This window comes from Pelecanus crispus, chromosome 2 (genome assembly GCF_030463565.1).
Source record: "Pelecanus crispus isolate bPelCri1 chromosome 2, bPelCri1.pri, whole genome shotgun sequence".
Taxonomy (NCBI): domain Eukaryota; kingdom Metazoa; phylum Chordata; class Aves; order Pelecaniformes; family Pelecanidae; genus Pelecanus; species Pelecanus crispus.
In genome coordinates, this window is record NC_134644.1 from 77,495,069 (window position 1) to 77,520,501 (window position 25,433).

At 40.5% G+C, this 25,433-nt stretch overlaps 1 protein-coding gene across 1 annotated transcript; it reads left to right on the top strand.

Moving 5' to 3' along the window:
• The first annotated feature begins 10,838 nt into the window (after positions 1 to 10,838).
• Positions 10,839 to 11,642, top strand: LOC142597284 (UPF0500 protein C1orf216 homolog). The gene has a single exon (XM_075728309.1). It carries the CDS (start codon positions 10,839 to 10,841, stop codon positions 11,640 to 11,642), a length of 804 nt encoding a protein of 267 aa, XP_075584424.1.
• The last annotated feature ends 13,791 nt before the right edge of the window (positions 11,643 to 25,433 follow it).

Consider the following 25,433-nt stretch of genomic DNA (forward strand, 5'->3'; position numbering starts at 1 on the left):
AAATACCTCTGAGGGTCTGAAGCTCTTGCAAAGCTGTTTAGTAAGACACTGGTGCCAGGCTAGACCCAAAACTGGGAGCACAGGGTGAAGCCTCTGTATGAGATCATGACTTTCGGGCAAGTGCCACAGTCGTTTTGCCTTCTGCTCTTGTCTCTGGAATGTAAATCACACTTCCTCATTTTGGGTACTGTGTGATGGTTCAGGGTAGGCTGGAAATACAATATAAAAATGATTCATAGATGAGCAGGTAACCCTTCTGTTTCTTCTACAGCCATCCACATTTGCAACATTTCTGTAGGGGTCTAGGCCTTTACTGGAAAAACTTTAGTGTCACAGATGGGAGGAAAGGGCTGCTAAGAGCTACAGCTCAGTGCTGAGTTTCCCAGTCCTACAAGCATCAGATCTACTATGCCATTGGAATTTGCTGTGTTGTGCTAGGCATCTGCACTGGGTAAGAAGGCTCACAGGGTATCTGCTCTACACAAAGACTCATTTTTTCCACTTCAGGGAGGACCCTGTGCATGTTCTTTCTTAACGGGTAAATTTCATTTGATGTGAACATTATGCTAAAGCTGAATTTCTAGGCAGTTTATATGATAGTGCATAGAAGAAGGAAAAAAAAGAACAAAAAAACCCCAAATCCAAAACAAAACGAATATTCTTTTGAAAAATCCAGGTCTAACTGTTAGCATCAATTATTTCAAACACCTACTGACTTTTCTGGCACATCTATCTCATTGAATCTTGCAAGTGATTTTAGGTGCTTTAAGCATTTGATCACATAATCAGCTTCTGCAATGCAATGCAAAGGATCCTGAGCATTGTCCTGGCAGATAGTCATGTCAAGCCTGACACAGAAACAAACATAAGGGAACAATTGTTGTTAAAACACATTGCATCACTTCGCATGCTAAAACATTTGCTCTGGTAATCCACCATGCTGACGTGTCCCTCTGCTGATGCCATCTGAGCAGGGACTGCATCCTTTAAGTTGACATGTGCATCACATTACAGCAGTGATTTTGTTATGTATCATCGGCATAATGGATGTTCAGAAGAGATTCATAATCTTGAAAGGTGGCTTAAATCCACAGATCTCATCCATGTTCTGGTGACTCGGAGCATTTTGGAAACTCATTTTATAACATCTTGCACTGGCTTGGGCAAAGGCAAAGTAAACAGCTGCCTAGGGCAGCAGACCTGGGAGAGAGGCAGTCCAGGTCTCGTTTCCTACTCGCTCTCTGCTGGCGATGACAAGAATACAGTCCTTTAACCTGCCTCTCCACTGTCCCTCACACTTCTCCTTCTCTGGTTTAATTCTTCTGGAAACCTAAAGACATCTTTTCACCTTCTCCCAGTCTCTCTGCTGCTGGTTTCTCCTAGCTTTTCTCCTCCAGGGAAACTCCTCTGCTTCCTTCTTGGGCTGTTCCTGGAGTAAGGGGATTCCCTGTCCCCTCCCAACCTCCCATCTCTTTCTACTGCTGCAAACAACTATTTACTCCTTTTTTTTTGCCGCCTTTGCTGAATAGCCTCAGCCAGCCTTGGGTTTATGGTAGCATAAGTTGTGTGAGAAATGCATGTTCCTGTGCAAAAGTACAGCAGGTCATTTGCCCTTTGATAGCCATTGCTTTAAAAGAGCTTTTTCATGTTGGAAAAAAAACAAGACAGACGTGGAAATCTTTGTTGTATTGCTTATGATTCATGAGATTAAACAAGACAAAAGTAAGATGGTGTCAGCATGTTACTGAATCCCTGGAAAGGTGTGGCCTGCTCTGTTGGTAATGCTATTCACGCAATGTAAAATTAGATTGCAGAATTCATTGCCATGGGATGTTATAGAAGCCAAAAGGCATAAGTGGCTTCAAAAGGGAATTAGGTAAATCATTCCACCAATGGCTATTAAGCACAGTTATCTAGATGCAGCATCAAACTCAGGAAACCCCTAAACCAGTCATCGCTGGAAGCTGTTTGGCTATACCAGCGCAAGGATCACCCTCTCCGCCAACCAAGGGTTCCGGCTCTTACTGTGTTAAGGCTGAGCTTTCAGTCTCTCTCAGTAATACGTTCCTCATGGTTAAGGTGCACTACTGTGGACTTAGTCATCTGAAAGTTACGTCATTTGAAAGTGAAGCTAACAGAAGCCTATTCCAAGTGGCAGTTTCTCCTGTCTGTGTTGAAAACACTTTAGGATGAGATAAATTACCTAGATTAGGTGCCCTGTACTTCTTTTATGACTTGTACTTTTGTACAGTGAGCTCAGTGGCTTTGTCTGTAAAAATGAGCAGAGTTCAGAAATGACTATTTGTTCTTCCAAGCAAGAAAGCAAGACCTCAGACTGTCTGTGTGGGTGTTGTTCATACACGTACTATGTGTCCTTCTGCAAGGATTTATTTTTTCCCCAGCCTCAAAGCTTTGGATTTCCTTAACTTGCTTGGCTTGGCCAATTCCATCTCCTTCTGGCATACATGATACGCATTCCCTCAACCTATACTGAAAGAAGCTGCAGAGATGTGCCACCCTTTCAGAATTACAAAACAGTTACCTTCCCTTGAGATTAATGCAAGTTCCTTAAATCAGTAGAGTGGCAATTTGAATTATTGCTTACCCGAGAAATGACAGAAGTCTCTGGAAGGCTTCTTGCATGTGGGTGTATGTACAACTACCACACATAAGAGAGCAGCAGATCCTTCACTCATTTGAATCCTTATTTTTGCCTAAGAAAGTGGAGTTCACATATGTAGGTATTTATTTATTTATTTGCTGCGTTCACTGTCCAGATGCCTACTGGCAATGGTTGTTATCAAGACAATCTTGTGAAGGGAAGCAGGGAACTGTGAGTAATTTGCCAAGTGTGAGGTCAAACATGATGTTTTTGCTTACTGCTCTCAAAATCTTCATTAGTACAATACCTTCACGAAGAGTGGGGACCAATTCGGGAGTCACTAAGCTGGGGCTGGTGGTACCTTGGTGGAGGTTTTAGAAAGGATGGGGAGAAAGCATGCAAGGTGGCAAATAATACATCGATAGTTGGCAATGATCTTGCTCTGTGTTCTTTTAATGCTCTTCAGGTAGATCTCAAGGAGGCTCTGTAAGCATGACTGTGGATAAAATTGTGATCTGGTGTCACTGGAGTTAATAACAGCTTGCTAGTGCCTTCTAGGTACAAGGAGGATTTGGGACTACACGTGCCATTGGGGCTCTAGCAGGACCTTTGCCTGGGGCTCAGGGAGGTTCAACAGGGCCTCAAAGTTTGAGCAGGGAGAGCTGCAGGGAACTTAAGTGGTACAAGGAAGCATTACCTAAGTTTGACATCCAGAACGTAACTATGCTTGTTGTTTCTGGGAAGGATGCATTATTTATTCTGTTCAGTGATACTTCAGTGGGATTGATATCTCAGATTCTTCTTTCTTAGCCTGTCCTCTGTTCAATCAAGTAAAAATTGGACTCCATATCTCTTCTTCCTTTAAGAAATAAGTATCTGTAGATACACATCTCTAAAATAAGCATCCAAACATTTGGAGGCTTATCTTTGATTAATTGTATACGGCTATCTTTTCTCTGTTCCTTTCTAATCTTTTCAAAATTTTACTTATAGAGAAGTGATAGGGTTTTAGCTGATAATTCTGCAGGTAATGAATTGGACTTTGACAGACACTCAGCAAAGAGCCTCTGGATGTAAAAATGAAACTGCTGGTGTGAAAGAATTATCTGTACTAGCCACTGGAAGCAGGCTGCAAAAATCCAGGTTGCTGAGCAATGCCTATGTTGCTAAGTAAGAACATGGTCAAGTACAACAAACCCTGTGGTCCATACGCCTTCTCTCCCTGTTGGAGTCTGTTAACTCTGCTGTAGTTGAGATTTAGATCAATTACACTACTCACTGCTGAGATCGTGTTTTTTTGCCGATAGCCAGGCTTGTATCCTACTCACTCTCATCCATCTCAGCCATGCTAGCAGCTTCAAAGGCATTACGGAGTGAGCAAGCCTGACCTTCTTCTCAGCCCAAGTGAGCTTGGGGAAAGTTGTTTTCACTCTGTTTTTGTGTGGCCAACACAGATGGCAAGTGAGCCTATGTAGACACTATGAGACACTATGACACTATGTAGACACTCTGGGGGATATGCAAAGCTTAATATGTAGGTGACACCACAGCGGGCTACACACCAAGGCATACTGACTGAGAAAGTAGAATTTTTGAGAAGGTGTTTGTAGATGCAGTCTTTTCAGTCCTTGATACTGATCTGTAGAGTTAAGCTCCTCATGAGTCAATGATTTGCGGAAATGGTTAGGCTCAAACAGCACGAATGCATCCTTTTTTTTTTTTTTTATAGTCACTTGATCTGAAACTCTTTCTTAACAAAAATTTTTATATTAAATATAATTTTCTTAATATTCTCATCTCATGCCATTCTGGTTTAACAGCTAAGGCAGAAAATGCACACCCTTTTTAAAGCATTTAATGTTATTACTTTTTTAAAAAAAATGCACTTGGCTTCTGGAAAGGTCTTGTAAATTCATTTTAAGCTGTGGTGAAACTCCAAACAATTATTACTTGTCTATCCATTTGTGGCGTAGCCCCACTTCCTGAAGTTTTCCTCTCATGTATGTTGGTTTTTTTTTTTTTTTCTCCCCATCTCTCACAGCACTCTGTTTATTATTCTTACAGTTTAAAGTTTTCTTCTTTCCTAGCCATCAGTTTGTCAGTTATGAACAAGTATCAAAATGAAAGCAAACATAAGTATCAATTATCAAAAATTACATAGTCTGTTTACATATTCCTTAGCAGAAAGATTTTTCTTTCAGTGCATACTGGATGCGAATTGTAACTAGACACATGAGTTGTCTACATGCTCATTTTCACATCTGAAATCTAACAGCTAGGTTGGGTAATCCAGTATTTACCTGCTAGGCATGGAGTTCTTGCAATATATGAGGAATACTTTTAAATCTTTTAATACTGGAGGTTATTCAAATATATTTCAAGTACCTTCTTTTCTGCAGGAAGAATTTTTTAGTTTCTTCTTCATAGGAAGACTGTAATAGCATCTCAGGTTATGTGATCTTCCTACTTTAAATTATTTTGCATTTTTTCTCTCCCCCTCCCACACTTTATTTTTTGCTGAACAAAATGATAGGCACCCTGCAACATTAAGATTAAAAATAAATAGAGGCAGGAGCATAACACTGAAGAAGATCACCTTTAATTCTGCTACCATAAACCACAATCTTTTCTTTATTATGGGAAAAAATAATCAAGCCTTTGATATTTTGGAATTTCATTGTCACTTAACATGTAAGGGAAGCTATTTTTTGCAATCCATGATATTTTCAGTTTATAATCAGATTTTCCTTTTCAGTACAATTGTAATGACAAGTGTATTCTCTCCATTAGAAGAAGAAACAGTAAATGGGGTGAACTAGCATTTCTCAAGATTCATTGGTGTTTTTGAAGTTTTTGAAAAGGTTTCCAATTGCCCCCCTCCCTAGTTTGTAGTGGTCCTGCAAGCCTTCCTCCTTTATTTGTCCACTGGGAAGCATTCTTAACCCACTGTAGAAATTCAAAGAGTTTGCTCCGCATTGAAATGTGCTGGCCTATTTGATGCCTGCTGGGTCTGCTCAATACAGATCGGTCTGCCCAGATGGGAGAAAATCAAACAAAAGCCCAGCTACCTGTGCCTATGGTTTCTCCCTTTGGCCTCTGCGCCAATGTTAACTGCTTATTGTAGGAGCTGAAGTAGATCCCTGAGTTCACGACAAGACTTTAGAAAGTTCTTTGTGGCTGTTTTCAGCATAAAAACACAGCTCCGTGGATCAGATGGCAGGAATGTGGACTTAGACTATAAGCTGTTTTAGGCAATGATGCCATTATTCTTTTACTCAGTTAACAGTGATTCAAATCATAAGCTAATGCTTTCCACATAGATGGTAGGGAGAACAGCTGCTGCACTGAGGAAAAATCAAAACATTCCACTTTTAAAATATCTTTATAAAGCCATATAAATATATTTTTCATTTTGTGTCCCTGGGAATATTTAATCCCAAGCAGGGTTAGGAGTAGAGTTGCTGAAATACTGCAGTGTCATCAAGCCCCTCCTAGTGTTTGGGTCACTTTGGCACCTGCAGTCTTGAGATTTCAAAGCTTGCAAACTCAACTCAACTTTAGAGATTTCGAAGCTTGCAAACTGAACTCAACCTTAGTCTGCATGCAGTCTGAGCTACTTCAGAGGTTTGTACCTCTGACAGGCAGTTCTGTTGAGACTGGCAGCAAGCCTGCTAATTTTTGCCAGTTCTGGCAGATTGTTTCAATCTTTTTTACCCTTAATATAAAGATGGTCTACTGGAATCCCTGGATTTTCAGATTTGAAGCCATTGAACATTTCCCCACTGGTAAAATCATATATCCACTCTGTTTTTTCTTAAAAGCTTCCACGTATTCTGCACACATGATTGCACTGCAGCTCTGTACAGATACGTAATTTCCTTCTGTCTGAAAGCCACTGAGATGTCCCGTCATGCTTTCCCGTGCTGCTGAAATATCTAGAGAACTTCTTGGTATCATCAGTGGGCTGCACATGGAGCTGGTCTCCATTTCGTTCTTGTTTCTCTGCTGGTGTAAAAGGATTGCAGAAACGTCTAGGTGTGGATGAGGGTGAGAGAAAAACGATGGCAATCTCTGGCTGGCCAGTGGCCCCTCGGGATACTGTCACCATCCAGCATAATGCAGAGCAGCCTGTAATAACTTGTATCTGTTTTGGGTATGGAGGCAGAAGAAAGGGAACATACGACTTTCTTCTATGACTTACTGCTCTGTAAAAGGATTTTAAAGAATCTTTGGGGAAAAGCTTAGGCCTCAGATGCACACATGTGGATCTCATTGATTTCATAGGAGGCCTTGTGAGTGTGTATATTAACAGACAGAATACGGCTTTTGATCTTTAAGAGCAATTAATATAAAATATGGAATTACAGTACTGTGTAATAGGATATTTTTTAGTACTTTGTTAAAAGTACTCCCCAAACTCAAACACAAAGCAACACAGCTTCACAGGCTGCAGTCTTATAATGACATATCTTCCCAGTGCTTATCACCTTCTGATGCTGTTTGTAAATGTGTTTGGCTGTTACACTTTGAACTTCGGAAAAACACGTGTACTTAATAAAAAACCAAGACCAAGCACCTTCCTGTCCTCACATCTGTCCACACTGGGGAATGGTGTTATAATTGGAAGAGAAAGGAGAAATAGTTGTCATGACTATCTGCAGGGACTCTCCCGTGACCATTTCTTTCCTGCTGCCACGCAGGACACAACGGTGATGGTTAAGCCCTCATTCCATAGGCAGGCAAGCACAGAGCATTTCAGCACGTGCTTACAGGTATGAATGAGCCTGTAGGTTGCCAAGTACCTCTTGTAGCTAATATCTGAAGGAGTGTGATGGATTAAAAACCTCTGCTGGCATGGACCTTGCAGGGGCATGCAAGACTGACAGCTTGAAGGTGGCTCCCCAGGGTCTACACCTTGAAACTGCTGCAGTAGCATCTACCTGTGAGTGGGTGGTAATAAAAGGCAATGAACCTCAACTGGAGGCGTCTTTGCTTTCATTTAACCTACCTGAAATTCTCAGTGTGTTGGACTGACAGATGTATTCACCGTGAAATCTGAAGCACCTTCTGCCTGGAAAGGTTTCCACAAATATTGCCTCAGAAAATAAGTCCAGCATTGAGCAAGAGTCATCCAGCAAAGTCCGCCTGGGACAGGCTTTCAGTGGGAACAGCAAACTCTTCTCAAAATGTTTCTTCATCAGTGAATGACACAATGTGCCTCTTGCAGCGGGGGAAGCATTAGCTTCCTAATGTAAGGTCTTTTCAGGTCTCTTTATTAAGCTGTTGAATTGCAAATAAAAGGGAGCTAAACTGTAGGAGTCACTTTGTTCAGGTAACAGTCTTGGGGGAAAAGAAGGATTGTTGTATCATCTCAGAACAAGAATTTACATGTTTCCATTTGAAATGAGCTGTGGTCTTGTTCCCTGTTCCCCAATTTGTGTGTTACACAAGAGGCTTTTCTCCTGAAAGGTTTCTGTTAAGTCTCCCCAGCCATAAGACTGTTTTTGTTCCTGCTTTTGTACTCGAGTGTCTCAATCTTTTTGGCTGAAGTGTTCAGTATATATTCACCTTCAGGCAGAAACTGAATCTAGAAAATTTCCATCTGATGCTCTAGGTGAGATTTTAGGAAGTTGTGAACAATGGAAGGGAGAGTAATAACAGAAACATGCAAGCAGCCCTAGCCATAAATGGCACTTGCATTTTAGCAATAATAAATATGTATCTTTTATGGTATTTCTATTTTGCTGAATCTCTAAGTCCAATGGACCGAATATTTTTGCTATTAAGCTTCAAAGATTACAGCTGAAGTCATAATATTCTATAAAAAGCCATCTAGCTCAATGAGTTTTGATTGTTTGTAGTTTTATTGTTTGGTTGATTGTATCAGATGCTATTTAGTGCATCCAGATCCACACCTATGAAACATTTATTTTTGATGAAACTGATTTGGTGTGCAAACCCACCTTTTTGTCCCCTCCCCATCCCTTCAAACAGCACTGCCTGTAAAATTTTGCTGAAAGAATTAAAGCTGCAGAGAGCTTTTAAAAAACAAACAAACCAACAAACACAAACAACAAAACATCCCACAAAAAACCCAAACCCAAACCTCTGGTTTTTCATGCCCTGTTAGACTATTAGAAAATAGTTATTTTGCAGCAAATTGCTACAAAGGTAGAAGTGAGGAACAGAATACTATTGCTGATAGAAAAATATTGACACAGCTGGAGACCATGTACTACCTAGCACCCATGCGCTGTCCTCTTTGTAGTGGAAGATACACCTGCAGTGCTTTGGAGAGGAGAGCAGCCAAAACTAAAAGACTATACATAATGCTGTCTTACAATGAACCATTTCAGTGTGTAATACAGTAAAATCCCTTTTATCTGAATTCCATATTCTTCAATTACTGTAACTTGTGATTCAGATAAATGGGAATCACCAAGATATAAACTTACAGAGTTTATTAACTCACTGGATATTAATCTCTTCATAGTATTATTTATATAACCTGCAGCATGGTCTTGCACATAAACCCAGCAGGTTTAGTTTATTTTACTAATTCTGTGCAAAATATCTCTTGCACCAAAAAATGCACTCAAGTTAGACCTCAGGGTACAAATCTGAATTTATGTTAACTGGACTTCATATGTTCAAGGTTGGAAGTATATCCTAACAGATTCATCAGAAAGAAGGATAGTCAGCACAGATGAAAAATAAGAAATCATTATCTGTGTTACAGCACATGTAGAAGTGGAGATAAGATCTACTTTCATTCTTTTCCAGCTCCAGGAAGATTCTAGATAGTATTTTGGATTGGTTCTTTCTTCTATTTGTATTAGCAGAATGGAGTAGAGAAAGTCTTGGGGCAACTGAAGCCCTGTGGTAAATTGACTGAAGTAGATGCAGAGGCATGATTTGTGAATTTTGTTCCTGGCATTACAAGTGAGAGAGGATGCTGAAGGTAGCTTTTCTGAACATCAAAGGTGCAGATAAAGTTTATTGTTCTGTGGGATACCTTAGCTGGATGTAGAGCTGCTCCTTAAAGATTAAGCCAGCATAACTAAACATGGGTGGGTGGACATTAAACACTCTACAGCTTCTGCCTGCCTTTATGCTTAGCATTCTGTTGGTGCTGAATGCATGTTTCATTTTTGGGTTTAGTTTGTTCATGCAGCTAAAGTTTATCTAAGCTTATTTTCTCCAAAGGAAGATGTATACACTGGGGTCCAGAATGCCTCGCCCTTTTTGGTGCTGTGTTACCTCCTTGCTAACTGGCAGGGATGGGAAGGGCCATAGATATTGTCCCCCTGTAGAATGAGTGAATCGGGTATGTTTGGTTTTGAGGTGCGAAAAGAAGTGTCATCCACCCCTGTTTTTCATTTTGGTGCTCAAAGATGATATAAAAGCTGGATGCCAGGGAGGAATATCCTCTTAGGGGAGAAGCAGCCAGCCCCGCACTCCTCTGTGATTGGGACTGACGGTGTTGTTGCTGGGTGGAACAGTGTAATGCTGTTGCTGCTCCGGCTCCTGCACCGTGATGTTTCTGTTCCAGATTGTGCTGACTCACATTCAAGAAAACTTGATACACAGACACAATGCACTGTAACTCTTTTCCTTTCCCCCAGTAACCTCGGTAAGTGTTTGGTTTCTTTTTCCTCTCTATGGCTAGCATGGTGCTAATATAGCTTTACTGTTAGAATTAATAGGAGGGGAAAAGGCAAGCTTGTAAACAAAGTGGTAGCAGACGGATTAATTCTGGAGAGGGCATTAACCTGCTGTTTGTGGTACATCCACCTCCCTTTAAAGCTGATCAATCCTGATAACTCGCCTGTCTCCACAAACTACACTTGTTAGAGCTGTGTTCTTAAATGGGAGAAGTGCTTACAATGCCCATTTACAACTGTATTCAGTTTAATTAGTCAGCACAGCCAGTGCTGCAGGGATAGATCGCTTGCCTTTAAAGATTTGAGAATGTTAATAGTACAGTATATCATTTTAATTATTATTGGATTAATGTTGTGTCTCGAAGAACATCTAATGCAAATCACAAGAAATGGCCTGAAGTGACCCAAGGGTTGTGCTTTATTAGAAAAGTAATAGGTCCATTCCTTAAATATAAAGAGAGGTTCTTTCTTCAAATGTCACTCTGCACTGGGTTTCTCTGTGTGTGTATGTGGAAATGAAATCCTCTTGCTTCCACTTTGTCCACAGAAACTTTCTGTAGCCCATGCAATAAATGGCTGAGACAGTAGGTGTAATGCCAAGAGATGAAGAGGAGATCCAAAATAACAGTGATGATGAAGACCCATTTCTGAATTGTGATGCTGTAATGGCATCTGCCGGTTGCTCTGCCAGCCCTTTGTTAGCCAGCTTTAATGAAGACAAGGGAAGATCAGCAGTGCCAGAAAGACTGTCTGTCCTCTCCAGCAAGGCCGTGGCCCAGGCAAAAGCCCTTGCTGGCCCAGAGATGGTTAGTGGTAGCCAGGCACAGAGGACAGCCTCTGGGTTGGCTGAGCATCATCCAACAGCTGTAAATGCATTGTTAGGTGGCTCATCGTACCCTGCGGCACCTGGAAACCTGCAGCCTGTGGACATTACCTCTCCATGTTCCAAAAGCCCCTGCTGTGATGTTGACCTGAATTTGGAGGTGCTGCAGGTCCCAAGGGTGCCCAGTGGGGCCAGCAAGACACCACAGGCTGTCACTGCCCTGCCCGGGAGCAACCCTGGGGGCTGCCACACATCACAGGCGGGGAACAGTGCTAAGGATGATATGTCTGCTTGTAGTCTGGGCCAGGTCATTTGGACAAAGACTGCAAAAGTCACGGAGACCTTAGAAAATAAGAAAAAGGAGGAAAAGGAGAAGTACCGGCTCCAGCTAGCTATGTACCGACGGCTTCTGCTCTTGCGCTCAATCAGGAGCTTGCATAAGCAGCTGGAGCAGCAGCAGGCCAGATTGCAGGAATGCTACGCCACGATAATAAATACCAAGAAAGAAGTGTTGAAACTCATTTGCTCAACCTCACCCTCACCTTCACCGTAATCATGTTGCTGCATGCAGAAATGAGCTTTGTAATGCCACCGGAGCCGTCAGTAAGCTTGCATGCCATAGGGGTGGTGTCCTCATACCCAAGAATATGTGCCCATGTGCGCCGAGAGCAGAGAGGAAACAGCAGCAGCAGCAGAGCAAGAAGAAAGGGGAAGGTAAAGTGTTGGCCCCTGAACCTATCTGGAGGAAACTGGAGCAAGATTGTACCTGTGCAAGAAGCTGCCTCCTGATGCGCACTCAAAGCCTCAAGCTGAAATAAGATTTTTAGCATATAGGTTTGTAAAAAGAAAGAAAACCCCACAACTGGGAACCTAGTCTGACACCTGACCTGTAAAGGTGGTCAGATGCAAGAGTTGCTGCCTGTTGGATATGTGATATGGCACATCTCCCTCCTACTTTCAGCGCTAACAAAACTTGAGTAGAATTAGGGTTCATTTGTCCGCAAGAATACCTGAATCTAGAAAGCCAGGATGTTTGAAACACTTAAGCTCACGCTTGATTATATCTACCTAGCTGCCTGTTTTTCACAAAACTGCTAAAGCCATTGTATGTTTGTGACCTCTACCCTCCTACAAAATGTATTCAGATTTACCAGAAATTACTGTGGGAAGGTAGGAGAGTCAAACACATGCACAGGGAGAGAGTGCAACTGCCTAAGCCTTATTTCCTTAGGAAAGCAAGCTAGAAACAAAGGCCTTGTAATCTGGCATTACACTGGAAACCCAGACCGGCAGTGCCAGGGGAATGTTCGAGGTCTGCACAATTATTAATCTGCTGCTAACTCCCAATGGCACTAGCGTCTGCAAATCAAGCATATTTTGTGCCTTATTGCTGTCATTTAATGGAAGTTGGTGACAATTAGCACTTTTTATCCAGGTGTATTAGACACGTGGAAAACCCTAGAGCACTGTTTCTCCAATTGCAAGGTTAGGATGCCTGCAGGGAATTTGATGTCAGTATGCAACAAACACATGGGGAAAATGAAAGCAAAAAGATGCAACTTTTTTGTATGCATTTAAAAGACAATGTGAGTCCCTATTATTGAACAGCAAATTGAATAGTTGAATGTGCTGTTTTAGGATCTGAAGGAAAAAATTATTCAAGAAGGAAAGATACTGAAAAGCTTCCTTTTCTAGGATTTAAAGTGATATGGAAAAAATCTCATTTTCTTCAGATATTTATTTCTGACAGTGCCACCTTTCCTTTTCCCCTGTTGTTTTTTGTTGTTAATGTTTAGGTAGATGAACAATCAAACAGGTTTTTGGTGTGTTTTTTTCCGCATGAAAAGGCGAGTCTGTTATTAGAAGTCATATCTTTCTGAGAATAATGTGCTATATATAGGAAACTTTTTATCCTCAGCTTTTGTGTGCCTGTATAGAGAGAGGGTGTGTGTTTGTGTACACATGCACACACACCGCCCCCTCCACCCCCATATACGAGAGGTTATGAAAGGCTGGCGCTTCTTTTTCTGTAGCAGAAGCAGGAATAATATCTCAAAATAATCTCTGCTGTCTGCGAGGAGTTTGGTTGATTAGATTCACATGCACACATCTGTGAGCAAGGTATTGAAGTAATTCAACAACTGAAGTGCAGCACAACATTGCCATTATTCCGTCTTTGTATTTCCGCACACCCAAAATTATGGAAGCCCCCTGGGTATGCACAACCTTAGATAGGTTCATTCATCTCCTTGGGCCCTGGTGTAGCCTCCCACACAGCACGAGCCTGTAACTTTGAATGCAGAATTACCTTAGAAACATCCTTGGCATCAAGGAGATATTTGAAGAAGCATCCTCTACTGTCTCATTTGGGAGATTCTGGTTGCCAGGGGCCTTTAGAGGGGCTGCAGAAGAGAGCAGGGGATCGCATGTGACTGGGAGACATTACTCCTGAGCTCTGATCCCATCCAGCTCCCTGCTCAGCCTTGGGAAAGCTGTTCTCTGTCAGTAATGCAGGTTTCCCAAAGAATGCTTGAATGTTAAACTCACCTCCAAGGTAACCTGTTCTGTCTTAATATGCCTCCCAAGAAGGAAGGCTGGTCATGGCCAATAGAGCTATGCAAAGATTTGATTTTTTTTTTCCTTACTTTTTTGTACTTCAGGAACTAGAAAAGCCTTTTTGTCCTTGGTTAAGAGTGAGAGTAAGTGTTCTGTTAAAGCAAACACAAGCAAACCACTATTATGTTGTCTCTCTTGAGGAAAGAAGTGTTGGAGAAGGGACACATCTCTCAAAAATATTACTGAATTTTGAAATCAAATGTCAAATTGTTCCATTAGGAAGACAGTCAAAATGTATACTTTTGTTAATTTTGGCCAACTTTTTTTTTTTTTGTCTGAAAAATAATTATCTTCTAAAGTAGATTCAGCTTGACTAATACTATCATGTCATTGAATTTTCCACTGAAATAAAATATATGCACTAAAATATAAAAAACACCCTGGTAAGACAAAATAGCTATTTTGCCTTGGTAGCTGCTGAAGTAGAGTATCGTCCTGCATTTGTTGCAAGAAGTGGAATGCCCTCCATTACTGCATAGAGCTACCTATAGTGTCATATTTGCTTTTAAGGGTGACTAGAATAACATTAAAAAATACTTCTCACATAATGCACAGTGCAGCAATAGTTGATTTATCAACCTGTGCAACTGTAAGTGCTCTGTGGCAGAACCGTGACAATCTTTTTGTATATACTCTCATAAAATTTCTTGGTTCTAATTGGGATCAGTAGATACTTCTGCACTATGAACATTAAATACCAGAAGATTTGTGCATGAGCAATGCTGTCTGATAGCTGTCAAGAAAATGTTCTGTGTGTGCACACTCTTTCCATGTAGCACTTTTATGGATGAATGCAAAATAAATGTTAACTGAGGAAATAACATGGGTCTTTGCAAGAATTTGCTGTTTAGCTGGTGGTTCTAGTGTGGCTACTAATAACTGGAGTTGGGCAAACCAATTAAAAACTACATGGTTTTTAAAATGAGTACTTTACAAGCTCGGAAAATGTGGCTTAACAGCTATGTTTTCTTCTTGTATGTTCTTGTATGTTTTAGCAGTTGAAGGCCAGTGGGAAAGTGCCAAAATGCCATGGGTAACCCATGGAGGTGTTTTCAGGCATACCAGACAGTGCAACAATCTCAGGTTAATGAAAGTGTGTTCTCTCAAATTGTTTGATCACCTCATGTGGTTAAGAGGTTTGGTAGTTTCGATGAGGTTCAACTAAATTTCTTAAAATCTGTATTTTTATCTGAATACAAACCACATGGGTTTAGTGCTGGCGAGAGGTACAAGCTGGACTTATTGAAATTTCCAATATGTACCTAAGAACTCACAGGTCTTGGGTAATGATGACAAAGTAAGTAGTTTCGGTAGGGGCTTTCTCCCCATTATCTTACTGCTTGCCAGACCTTGTCAAGTTAACGATCTCCAGGAGAAATTTTCTCTGCGACCCAGCAGCTTACATTATCTACTTTTACAGCAAAGGTTGAAGTTAAATGACGCTGCCTGAGCTTTAAGGTCCTGCTGCTCACCTAATTGCCTATCCAGCCTGAAATGGCAGAAAATAATCATGGGTTTACCATAGAAGAGTGGGATGTTTAAAAGGTGCTAGTTCCTTTGGAGTTGTTGCTATCACTAACAAAGGTGTAGCTTGTGCCTACCTGACACCAGAAATCTTTAAGAACAGAATGGAGTTACAAACAATTAAGTGACAAAATGCATTACTGAGATCTTCTTTAATGCAAGGGCTTTTCTTCTCCACCTCCAGCATTTCAGTTAGCTAAACTGCTGCCCTGGAGACCAGTCAGAGCTGTGTTTTTGCTGTTTCTATTGTTGATGGCTATGAGTCAGCCAAGATAAACAGCCCAGCGTAACATGTTCACTTGTTACCTCTTGTGATGGAGCCACATTTTATGTGGGGGATTCATTCACTTCCTCCTTCCTGAGATTTTGTTGTGTGACTATCACATTCCTTAATTAGGACAGCGATGATTTTACCAATTTATAGTAAATCTATGATATTGTGGTAAACTTGCGAGCTATGCACTACTAAATGTGGATCATCCTGCATTGTTCTCAGAGCTATGAAAATTATGGACTCTGGGCATGACATAAGCATACAAAAGATAGATTTAAAGATGAGACTGTTTAGATCTCCCCTGGCTCATGTGTAGACTTAGAGAAACTCTCTAGAGTTCTTGTTACAATTTATTTCTATAAATGTTATGAATCCAGAATATAAATGCATTGGACTGCATCTTTTGCTTATGACTGTTGAAAGCAGCGCAGTAATGCAAGAGTGTGTTTGGGATATGCTTGAATAGGACCCTACTCTGAATGCACTGGTCAAGGAGTAAATGTTCCTCAGTCTTAAAGCTCAGACATAGATGAGCGCGATAGCCAAAAGCCTGGATGGTGGATGGAGAGTGGGAGTGAATGGAAGTACAAGGGAAGATATTTCAGGGTTTGATTTTTAATACAGCAAGGAGAATGGCACACTGGACAGTGTTTTTTTGCTCAGTTAAAGATGACCTTTTCCTTCTCATTCCTGAAACAACTCTTTTGGATCATTGGGCTAGATGTGTGCTAAGGCGTGTTTGTGTAACTGCAGTACATGGGAGTTGATACCCATCCCTGAAGCTGAGTTACAGTATTATTGTTGCCAAAATTTGCACATACCACTTACTCCCCTAGGGGCGGCTTCTACCTAAACTAAAACATGTTGAAGTCAAGTGTCCTGCTGACTTTCAATGACATTTGAATCCAGACCAGGACTTTGAGGTGGCGTGCCTTGTTCAAGTCCCTTCTCAAGTTTGATGCATTTCTATCTCCCTGTGTCTTCAAACAACTACAGATGTCTTGGATGGTACTAATCTTTGTGTTTCTGGCAAAACGTTTGGAAGATTTAGGAGAAGAGGAAAAAGGCCTTCCTATCAGTCTTTCAGTCTACTGAAGAAAGGGGGAGGTAGTTCTTAATGAAAACTTGTAGCAGGGAAGATGGCCCTGTGAAAACGCTTCTGGAGGGTTTACTTAAATGTCTTGAAAATAACAGCAGTTCCAACAGGAATAAAACTACAGCTGCAGACAAGTTTCCTTAACTGTATTGATCATCTTCTCACACAATTTTAGCCAAGTCCCCAAAACAAACAAAAAAGTTGCCTCCATCTCTGACAAATCAAGTCTCTAAGTCCACAGACCATAGTGACTTCTGTGTGCATGAGAGGCAAGGAATTCTTGAGAATCTCAATAAAAGTTACATTTTCCCTTTGATGGGTGGGGGTTGGAAAGGAAAGGGAATGTGTGACCATTCATCACAGCTCCAGGCTCATTAGTACCCAGGAACTTTCTACTCTGAATGACAAAGAGTTTCACTGTCGCCAATGAGAAATTGCTGCTGACCTTGGACCTCTTTTTGGAAAGTAAAATAATGGAGCACAGGAGCAGAGTTTGATATTTGACCGAATTCTACACAATTATCATGCATGTGTATATAATAAAATTAATTCTGTGTCTCTGCATTGTAGCCTCCGGCAAGCAGCATACAATCAGTTTTGTATGTATAATAGATCACAGAGTTGTTCATGAATAATACAAATGCATTGAGCAGATACTAGTGAGTGAGGATGTTTGTCTTTGCATGGAATCGAAGTGAACATGTAATATTGTGATAATATATATTTGATGAATTCAGGTCTGACTTGCCTTTGCCATAGCCTGCTAATTCCCCAACAAGGGTTGCCACAATAATTGAGTTTCCAATAACATTATGATTATTTCCACATGATAATTTAATTGTAGGTATTTTTTAATATTGTAATAATGTAGATTTGTGATTATTATGCATTTGCATGCAGATTTTCGTGGTGACTCGAAGCACATCCCTACATTTATAACTTAATTTCCTATATTATTGCATATATATTTTGGGTTGAACTCATTAATGCAAACTAAAAAAAGTAGGGCTTTTTAGTCATTTTGCTTTTATTATAAATGGCTGAAAGCTTTGCTCATTTTTTTTAGACCAGTCTAAACAAGTGAATAAACAAAAGACAACTGTAATTCACGGATGGATTAATTTAAAATAATAATGTAATTACAAATCATGGCAGATTTGTCTGAGGTAATTGGGATGCAGACTGGTACAAATTTTGCTTTGCTAAAACAAAACTTGTTTGGATGAATCACCAAGTTTAGTAGGGACTGTTTTCCATTCTTCCAATTCCTCTATATTAGGTGTTGGCAAGGTAACATTGGCTCAAAATTAATGGGTGCCTGTACAAATGGGTGTAACAACAGGGAAGCCTGAGCATCTGAGCCTAACTAAATATTATTTTGGCAAGCAGTATGCCCAGTAAGAATAGAATTGGGTATACAGAGTCATGACACTACCAGAACTTCTCAGTTAATTTGTCCACTCTGGAAAGAGGCTGGTTGCTTGCCTGATAATAGCCTTCAAACTGCATTAGAAAACCTTGCCTGAAGCTCAGTGGGGCAAAGGGAGGTAGCCCTTTCCCCAGAAATATACTCCATTCCCATTAATTGGAGCAGATATTTGTATGATCCTGTGAGCATCCTGCTTCAAATAGAGCTCTCTTCCAGGCATATCTAAAATTCGAAGAGGAGGAAATGTTTTTAGCTAAATACTTCTGTTTTGAAAAGAAACTTTTCCATAGAAAGTGACAGAGAGTGTGTGTTACTCATTTTTCTGGTTTGTCTCAAGTACATGCAGTTGAAGGAATGTCTCCTCCATTTTTCATCTGTAAGGTCTCAGCTCCTCAAATCAAACTGGTGTCACAACAGAGGCAGAGTTCTTGGTCTCCACCAGGTATTCCTAGCTGGCAGGTTGGATTTCCATTGCCTGCATGGCAGGCACATGCCATAGGAGCTAGGAGAACAGGCCTGGTCCAAATCTTCAGATGTGGAAGTCTAAAACTAGGGACTGGAACATATAATTTGCTGCTATCCTTTTGCATTGTTCCTCAGTGCATGTGGATTCTGTTGCTTCCAGTGTATTTAGGTGCTTGCTGCTACTTTTAGATGTATTCCTCTACATTAACAGCATACAAGACACAATGAGATTAAGTCCCTTCTCTTTCATCTTCCCTTGCTCTGTGGACCTGAGTTGAATGGAAAAATGAAAGCTTGATTTAGACAGTAAAGAGAGCAGCCATGATTCTGCGGTGCAGGATGGTCTCTCTGACTACTTGTATAGGTGAATCAGATTCTGTCCTGAAACCCACTGAAGCCATTTTAATCCAAGTCTTTTGTAAATCCAGTCTCCAGCTAAGAAGCACTTTGGCAGCTGACTCCAGTAGAAGCAGTAAAAGTATCAAAACATGAAGGTCGTTCCAGCAGCAGAAGTTCACAAATCTGTACTTGTGACTTGCTGAGAGCAAGCAATAGCTCAGCACAGGGGACCTGGAAGATTGGTCTAGCTTTTATTTTGTTTTATAATGGGCCACCAGCATAAAATTAAGGATGTCTTTTATGCTGTGGCATTAGGTCTTAAATGATCTCAGACGTTATTCTGCACACAGCAAGCACCATAGAATATAAAAGTATCATTATCTTAGTAAGTCCTGGATGCAATGTGTAATTCCTGCTTGCTGTGAAGATACCTAAGGTTGTTTCAGACACAAGATGATTTATAATCAGATGATTGTTTTCATTACTATATGTTCCTGATGATACTTACACAGATATGATAGATGGGTGTACATAAAAGTAGAAGCAAGCCTGCTGAAAAGCACTGATTTGTGTTACATTCATGAGTAACACATGTTCATGAGTAATTTTCTCTTATGAAAGAAATTGAGACTAAATTTTTGTAACGTGGGGGATGAAGCTGCCCTGGCCTTTCAACTTTTCCAGCATCACAGAGGTTAGGACTTGGAAGAGCTCCGTTCTTTTCCTACCTTTACATGATGGGCTTTGAACTTAAGTCACTTATTTGCCCAGAGAATGTCAGAATTGCTATAAAATTTTAAACTGGGGGAAGTGGTATGGAGTCCCTCAGCCTCTCCTATGAGCACTCCTTCTCATTCTATAAAAAAAGCTGAATTTGGCCCAGTGGCAAAGTAGGATTCCAGAGGGGGAGCTACTGTGCTCTCCATGGCAATACGTGGCAGTGCTTCTGCAGGAGAAATTAAGAAGAATGCTCTCCCTTCCCCGGCCTTGCACATAGGGATTGGAAATACATGATTGCCTGGTGCCCAGGATCCTTTCCTGAGGAGGACAGTGGGAATTTGGTTAAAATTCATTCAGGAGGAAGGTGGGTTTACAACCAGGTGCCAATCAGTAGGCTGAGAGGTAAAAATACCTCTCCCAGCTCCTGTGTCGCAAATTCAGTGCATTATGTCCTTTGCTTTGCTTGCAGTATGTGAGAAGGAAGTGCTTAATTTCAGGTCACTTGGAAGTCTTCTTGTGACACAAAATCATTTGTTGTTGCTGCTTTGTTCCTTCAGTTGAAGGGAAAAAAAAAAATCACCTTTGGTTTACTTGCAATTGTTTTTTCCATTTGTAGTTGTCTGTTAAGCAGTGGGACCATGTTATTTCTGCATGAGGCAGGGGTATGTTCTCTTGTGCAAATCATTTAAGTAAGGAGGTATTTATGTATTGCCCACCTTCCCTAGTGCTTGAAAACGCATGATTTATGGCCACTAGTTGTTCTTCTCATAGTGGGGAAGGTTTATTGGCCACAATCCTGGAAGGCCCCTATGTGTCAAATGATCACTGATTGTATTGGAAAAGGATGCTTCAGTGACAGCAGGCAGCCCCTGGGTGGAAAGGGGTGTCCCTTGTCCCTTAGCAATAATCTGTACGCATGATTGAGACTTGTTGATAGACCTCCATGGAAGTCTTACCTGGTAGTCAGGGCTTAGCAGTGTCTGACTCGGTGAAGGATCCTTCAGTACATGATGCTTGAACTTGATTTGTTACTCTCATCAAGGAGGGTATAAAGGTAGGTAAAAACTGAACATGCCTTGAGGCCCAGGCAGATGCAGTTTTACCACAATCTTTGTCTTACGGGGGTGGGGAGGGGAGGGGAGAAAAAAAAGGCTGCTGGAATTTACAAAATGTAATTATTGACTAATTTCTTCATCAGCAAGACCTGTAAGAAATCAGTGATGTCTCTCCTGAGAGATCAGTGGTGTCACCTCACATGTCCTCAGGGTGCCAAATGGTATAAAATGCTCACTTTGAAAGTACTGCACTGTGATAAGCTTCAACTCCCAAGGGATGCATTGTGTGTACATTTTGTTATATGTAATGACACACTGAAAGGGCAATGAAGCTGTAAAGGAAACGCTGCATGTCTAAAAAGAACTTATTTTTCTTTCAACCAATAAAAGAAAGAAAGAGTCTTTCAGAAAAGCAGTTAAAATAATATCATTTAAATGTAACAAATGATAAAATACTAGAGAGAATTCACCTGTCAGATGAAGAAATTTAAAACATGAGGTCTTCTGTGTAACATAGATATTTCAAATTGGACCATTTTCCTGGTAAAGCAATAGACCTCTTCAAAAAGCTTTTAAAACAGTTGATATATATACAAAATTTTAAGGCTGACACAACCAGCATAATGGAAACAATTATTTAAAACAGTGGATTTGAAGAATAAAGCATAAAATGTAGTCATTTCATGTAGTCATTCTAGACAATGTATGAGATGCTGTGAGATTTAACAAGACCAAAGTTGGATGTGAGACTGGGAGTTTTTCAGCAGAGGTGATTTTGTAATAAAACAGTTCAGTGCATATAAAAATACCCCTAGAGATGTCTACAATGCTAACAACAATATTTTGAAATTAAGCTAAAAAAGACTCATGCTCCTTTCAACAAAATTCCATGTGGACATATTCAAAAATTCTGTATGGCCACTGCACTGGGGCCCATTTTCCAGTAGAAATACTTTTACCTGCAAAACATATGGAAATATATGTGAGTGTTTTCTTGTATTTCTAATGTGAAAGTAGTTGCCTTCCCTAAACTTGACACAGAATGAAATTTGAGGATATGAAACCCCAGTCAGCAAGGTGACAGAAAGGTGGGCAAATGTGTTTCAGATGAACTTTAAATGCAAAATTCAAATTGGACAAATAATTCATCTGATGTTATTCAGAAATAAACAAGGGCTCATAAAAAAACAGAAAAGTGAATTGGATAGAATGGTGCAGTTGTATCTTCCATTACCTCAGTAGTGGCCATCAATCACTGTCAGTTAATTATCATTAAGATTGCATAAAAAAAGACTCCTGTGGGAGCTGGATAGTCTGTGAGCTTCATTCTTTCATTAAAAACAAGATAAATAATATAAGCCTTCTTGGTTTGGGGTTTTTCTTGGGGGGGGGGTGGGGTTTTTTGTGTACAAGGAAATTATGCGGGAAGGTGAATATTGAATAACTGTGCTGAGAGTTACATATAGATTGCAGAGAGAAGGTAATAGAACAAGGGATTACAAATTAAAGTTGTTATTTGTCGGGAAGAGTTTAAAGATTTTTCATTTCTCCGCCCCCTCCCCCCAAAAAAACCCCAAACAACCAACCCCAGTTTGATTGCCCTTTCTAAGGTGCAAAACTTGTGGGATTTTTAAAAGAAATTCTCACTCTTAACTAACTATGCTCTTTTTAAGCCTCTAGGGTTTATACTTTTCTGTGCAACATCCACTTTCGAAACTTTCTTTTTAGAAAAAGGATAACAGCTAAAGTCACATGACTCCAAAAGGTGATTCTGCAGCAGAACACGAGCCAGCATGAAATTCAGTATGAGTTGCAAATACAGAAACTTTCAGTGCTTATGAGCTGATCTGAGGGGCCCACGAACACTTAGCTAATGGCAGAAACAGGAATGCAATAGTGCGTAAGAGCAACTACTGTTATTTCCAGTGTGCTTTCCTGCACTGCTGAGTAGCAGTTCATACTCTTAAAAGTGCTGGGGTTTATTGGTAGTGCTCATCAGCATCACAAACAGGGGCTGGTACCTGAGCTCTGTGCAATTTCTGCCTTTGATATAAAATCAGTTCTGAGTCAGTTTGTGCATGCTCAGCCTGAGGATCATAAGGCTCTCCTGGCCAAGCTCTCTCTCTGCAGAAGGTGGCTACAGAGATTAGAGTAAGCCCTTATGATTTTTTCACGTCTCTAAATAATTATTTATCATGAAAAAAATGTGTATGTTAGAGACAAAATTTTTTGTTTGTTGGGATTTGGGTTTGTTTTTTGAAGTGACGCTTCCTTGTTAACTTTTTTCTCCTCAAATGACAGAAGTAGTGCCTTATGAACAGGAACAATTTAAAAGCTGAAGCCTTCAGGACCAAAGGCTTCTCTGTTCAGCAAAACAATAATAATTAAAAAAAAAAAATTGCACTTTGAATTAACCATGTTTTGGCCAATTGCCCAAATAAACCTCAGAGCTGGAGTCACGTAAATGCAAGTGTTCCCACACAGATGTCAAACAAGCAAAAGGTCTGTAAATGACACAACCTCAAACCAAAATTAAGTCTTTATCATTGGTGAGCAGGGGTTTCTAATGAGGAGTGAATGACTTAGACTAGAGGAGAGCTGCCCTGTTTAGGGCTCTTCAGGCTGAAGGCAGCCCATCAGGACAATTCATCTGCTCCTTGCCAACCTCCTTCTCCTGGGAAAACCTCTTTGCCTCCGCATAGCCAGACTGCAGGCAGCACTTAGCATGTGATGGGGAGCCAGGTGGTCATGAGGTAGAGACCTGTCTTCAGATCAGGTCAGGTAACTCACACTGTCTGTGCATCCCGGTTTTCTTTATTGGGTATTTTCTGATGTGTCAGGAAAGATTATACTTTGGATAAAACCTCATCAAGTAAGCTAATCTCTACTCTTGTGTCTTTGCTCTCTCTGTATTGTGCTGAGTTTCTTCATTCCTATTTGGCTATTTCAGAAGGAAGATCTTCCAGTGCCGATTTTATTTTGCAAGGGTTGGGTCAATGTTAGCATGTCTGTAAACTTGTAGAAGGGAGAATTAGGCCATAGCAGAAAGGGACAGTGCATCTTGAAAGAAAACTAAGGTGGAAACCCTAACCTCTTCTAATTTACATATGGTGACATTTTGCAGAAATATTGTAACATTAGCAGTGGCATAATGAAATTCTGCCTATCAGCCATGGAAGGAATAATGTTACTGTAAAGGTAACCTGTCCACAGTTTGTTATCAAGAAAATATTCATGGCAAGAAACATACATTTACCAACGACTGTTAAGAACAGTGTTTTTTCCTTATATTTTTTTCCTCATGGGCTATCTATCTTCCCTCCAGATTTACTGCATGATCACTCCCTTTACATGCTAATTATGTGCAGCTCTGGTGAATTTGTTAGTAGTGACACTTTGGGCACCCAGTGGGACTGCAACTCATTATGTGGCAATGTCCAGATATATCAGATATTATTAGCTGTCATTAATCTGCTGTGGAAACATTGAGTGCACAGCCAGGAGAGAGACCAGGAAATAGAGTAAAAATGAAGTCTGCAGCCGCCCTGGCCCCCAGAAGGTCAGAGGGCAAATCAGCAGGGGAGAAGAATACACCTTAAAATGGCCAGTGCTTAGCAGCAGACTTTTAACCCATTATAAACCAACATTTCCAAGAATAGGAAAGACAAAAAGAAATGATATTGTTTTAATGCCCATATGACTATGCTTTCCTGGAGGAAATGGGGATACAGTCTCTCAAACTACTGCTTTCTAATGCAATTTTGTAGAACTGCATCTCAGTGACAAAAGTGTGTGAAGAAGAGGAAGAGCGAGCAACATGCAGTATCTGTCTCAATGTGGATAGCACCAAAGCATAAAGCTTTAAAATTAGGCATGTGTAACTCAGAATACGATTAGCTCTCTGCCCCCCACTCTCCCTGCTCCATTTGAAGGTCATATTTTATAGAACTGGACCTGGCAGTAGAGAAAATCCTGCAGGAATGAAGAGCTTGCTCTTGCTGTTCATCCAGACCTGTAATTCACCTGTATAAGCACCGAAGTTTGCCTCTAGACTGCGGACACAGTGCTGATCCGCCTTTGCTATGCAGCTTAAAAACACAAATCGCAATAGGTGGCATTTTTGGCATCCATTCCAAAAAATAGTCACTTGTAAGTGTTTTGCATATCTGTGATTGTGCAGCATTAATTACATGGCTTGGAGTGCAGAAATAAAAACAAAAGAAAGATTCGTCCCAGAAAGCTCCACAGTCTTTCTGATCTCCAAGATTACTTGCAGGGTACTGCCCAGGACTGTAGGAAGTCCTATCTTCTTTCTTTATGTCAGCTATTAAGGCTGGAAGAAAGCAGATAGGCTTTCAGGCAAACGGGGTCTTCTCTGGTCTGAAATAGAAACGGAAAACACCAAAGCAGAGGCTAGGAATCTCTGAGTTTAGTGGTGATGTATTAACTAGACAATTTTCAGAGCAGGGGAAAGGTAATGGGTTGGTTAGTCTGCATGTGTTGGTAATGTATGGATGACTTTTGCTACTGTTAAGGGGCAACCTGAAAATTCAGTGACCTTAAAATAAAAGTAAATAATGAGATAGGGGGATTCAAGATAGGAAAATCTACATTTTATCAAAGAAATTAAAAATATTTTTTTGTTTCCAAGGTTGCAAGGACCTATGCTCCTTTATCTAGAAGTTGCAGTACTTTAGTTAGGAGGTTTATATAAAAACTAAACGAAGGAAATCACTCTAAAATTCTTCAGCAAATGACAGCTTATGCTTGTTCAGGGAAGCTGGAGTGAAGTTCTTCAGCCAGTTGCTTGGAAATTTCCAAGTGAG